The sequence below is a fragment of the Trachymyrmex septentrionalis genome, unplaced genomic scaffold (genome assembly GCF_001594115.1).
Source record: "Trachymyrmex septentrionalis isolate Tsep2-gDNA-1 unplaced genomic scaffold, Tsep1.0 scaffold6, whole genome shotgun sequence".
NCBI lineage: Eukaryota > Metazoa > Arthropoda > Insecta > Hymenoptera > Formicidae > Trachymyrmex > Trachymyrmex septentrionalis.
Window position 1 is genome coordinate 4,356,954 of NW_017305778.1, and position 3,049 is coordinate 4,360,002.

The 3,049-nt window shown below is 37.1% G+C and overlaps 1 protein-coding gene across 13 annotated transcripts in view; it reads left to right on the forward strand.

The window, feature by feature from the left end:
* LOC108752283 overlaps positions 1-3,049 on the forward strand; it is a 136,173-nt gene that overhangs the window by 125,521 nt on the left and 7,603 nt on the right. For all 13 annotated transcript variants that reach the window (XM_018492999.1, XM_018493008.1, XM_018493003.1 and 10 more), the window contains one exon: positions 261-410. In XM_018492999.1, the coding sequence (XP_018348501.1) occupies positions 261-410 (150 nt within the window). The remainder of the gene's footprint in view (positions 1-260; positions 411-3,049) is intronic.

Genomic DNA, 3,049 nt, shown 5'->3' on the forward strand with positions numbered 1-3,049 from the left:
CAAACGGTACAGATATCTTTTCCCGTTCGTTCCGTGCGAGGCTTATCTTCGTCAGATTTAGATTTAACTTCGTCACAATTAACCCGCGCGTTATCGATATGTCCGACATGTAACAACTCGTGCAATTACTCATAACGCATGTAGAATTTAAATCGCGATTCTTCTACTTACGCGCGTTATTTACACGACCTTTTTCGCGCTCCCGCAGATAAAATCGCCGCATAAATGATTAACAATTGCGCCAACTCGCATGTTCACAGGTTGTACTGTCGGCGTGTAGCACATACTTCGACACGATCCTATCGCAGTATGAGGAGAAGGACCCCATCGTCATCATGCGTGACGTCAAATTCTCGGACATCAAAGTGCTGGTCGAGTTCATGTACAAGGGAGAGATCAACATCGATCACGTGAGTGTTACAACTTCCTGTAAATGACTTCTTTTTTTTTTTTCACGTCTTACTTTTTTGTATCGTTATTGAGTCTAATGGGCACTCGAGAAATTTATCCTACGTAGAAAATTCAAGAAGAGATATCATTTCTTAGATTATCATATTTAACGAAATGTGAAAAGTGTGAGAGAGAGTGAAAGATAAAGGTAGAAAATAGGACGAAAACAAAAGTCTAATGAGGAAACGGAACGAAAGAAAGAGACATTTTTAATTCGAGTGTTCTAAATGACATTAATAAGTTAAAATTAAGTGCGAATGTATATGGAAAGATTTTACTGAACTAGCTATAAAAAAATGTATGTACAGATCTGAAAATAATTTCGTTGGACCATCAAAATAATTATGTAGGAAATTCAAGCGATGATGAGCGAAAAGTTTTGACATTCTAACAACCGGCTTGAGCGTTCTACATAATTATTTTGATAGTCCAACAAAATTTACTCTCAGATTTGTGTCTATTGGCTAAATTTTTTAATGCTTCAGCAAAACTGTTCTTTCCGTGATAGATATAAAGTAGGATAAACTAGATTGTAAATAGAAATAAGCGAATGTGACGCGAAAGTCTCGCAGCCTTATTGGAAAGCAATAAAAATCATACAGAAATATGAACAGTTTGATTTGTAAGCAATTTTATCTTGATATAAAGTTTGAATTATCTATCCTGAAACAATTATATGATCCCAAAATAAATCATGCGAATATACTCGTACAAAAATTGTACAATGAAATTCCTGAGAGATATTGGCAAAGAAGACTGACGTGAAACGTAACACTCATTGCATATAAAACGCGAATTAAAATATTATCGACCGTGATAATCTCTCTCTCTAAGTTATATCTTAGATATATTTTCACTTCGTGCTCATTAATGTTGCTATTTGTGGCGGACGTTTTATTACGTCGCTGTGAAATAAAGTTAAGCAGTAAAACCCCGCCATTCTTCAGACAATAAATCCCCGCCTTCCTCAGTTTTCCAATAACAACAATTTCGCGTAGATAACAGCCGCCGCGCTCTGTGACAGCCATAGTTAACGAGAGAACTTTACGGTGCCTATTATCTTGCAAAAAACTAACGTTTCTCATTCGCACTGACGACAATCGTACATAAGTTTCGAATACGCTGCGAAATGTGTTATGACAAGACCGTCGTATGTAACATGTCAGAAATATCGATCTCGGTCAGGGTAAATTTCTAGTCATCTGAAAACAAAAAATAAGGGAACGTGGTGATATTCAGGCAGAAAATCAATAAGAACATATGCAGTTATGTTATCCGACACTTTGATGAATTCAAAGTCGGCTTTCTCTATGAAAAATTTCGAAGCTGATCTACATATTTAATGTAAAATTTTATTTTTAATGAATTTTAGATAGACCCTTTTCTATTTTAATAGAAATTTTTTCGACGGCTTTTAAAATATATTTAATAGAGCAAAGATAAAACAATTATTCGAAACGTTATCTTTGCTGAGAAAAATCAATTGTTGACGAATACGTCATTAAAAATATACAATAAGGATACGTTATATTTCCGTATGTATTATTTATATATACTTATAGAATGACAAGAGTCGGTAAACGCACACTTTGCATCATACGTTTCGCTAATTGTTTTCTCGTAATCCTTGAGACTTTTTAATCGTGGATTAAAAAGAGCCTGTGCTTGGAGAATATATATATAATAATAAACCGGCGGATAATCCGCAAAAGTCCATTTGGGTATATTTATACAATTACACTGTTCCTTGCACCTGGTTTTATTAATGAGAATGGAGCAAACCGTTCCAGCATCTTGTTTGCGATATTATATGTTTTCAATTTTTCGAGATTGCCCGAAATACATTTAAGAAAATTATGCTCCCCCGAGATTTTTTCCGAGATATTTCAAACATTTCGGCTGTCTGCTTTGCATTAGACTACAATAATTCGACAATACGTCCTAAATATTGAAATTTCCACGGGTATACTTAAGATTCATGTATTCTCTTGAGATATGTCCTCGTGGTATATCCATTATATATCCAGCTTTATAATATTTTCTAAACCATTCTTATAAACTTAAACTTTTCCTTAATACAGTTTTTTCCTCGACTTTCTTAAACGTATCTTAGCTGTTCGATTATAAATGTCTCATTTATATAACCGACAATAGATTTATATCTTTATTTAGTTGAAAATCTCTCGCTTACTCGATATCCGACCAACTGATACTTTACAGTTCCTTCCGCGAAGCTGGCGGATCTTTCTTCGCGCGAATCTTCAATGGTATATCTATCTCCTTCCGAGGAGAGCGAATTCTTCCTGATTTCTAGTCGTGATGAGGCAGTCGCAGCCGCGCAGGAGCTTTCTCCGGCACGTTTTGTGTCGCGCAGGCCCCCGAACGATCGGGGCTCGCGAAAAATCGCTGAGTGAAAATCGTCAGGGCCCGATCCCGGATTGGAGATCGGCGCGTGATTTAAGCTCTCCTCGCGATCCGAACGGAATGTTGGCTAAACGGCACGGAGGAGGGAGATCCGCAAACGGTTGTAGATCGGGCTTTGCGTCACGCGGGGCACGTCGTCCTTTTTTTCCCACGATCCCTTTTCTTACGCGCGACC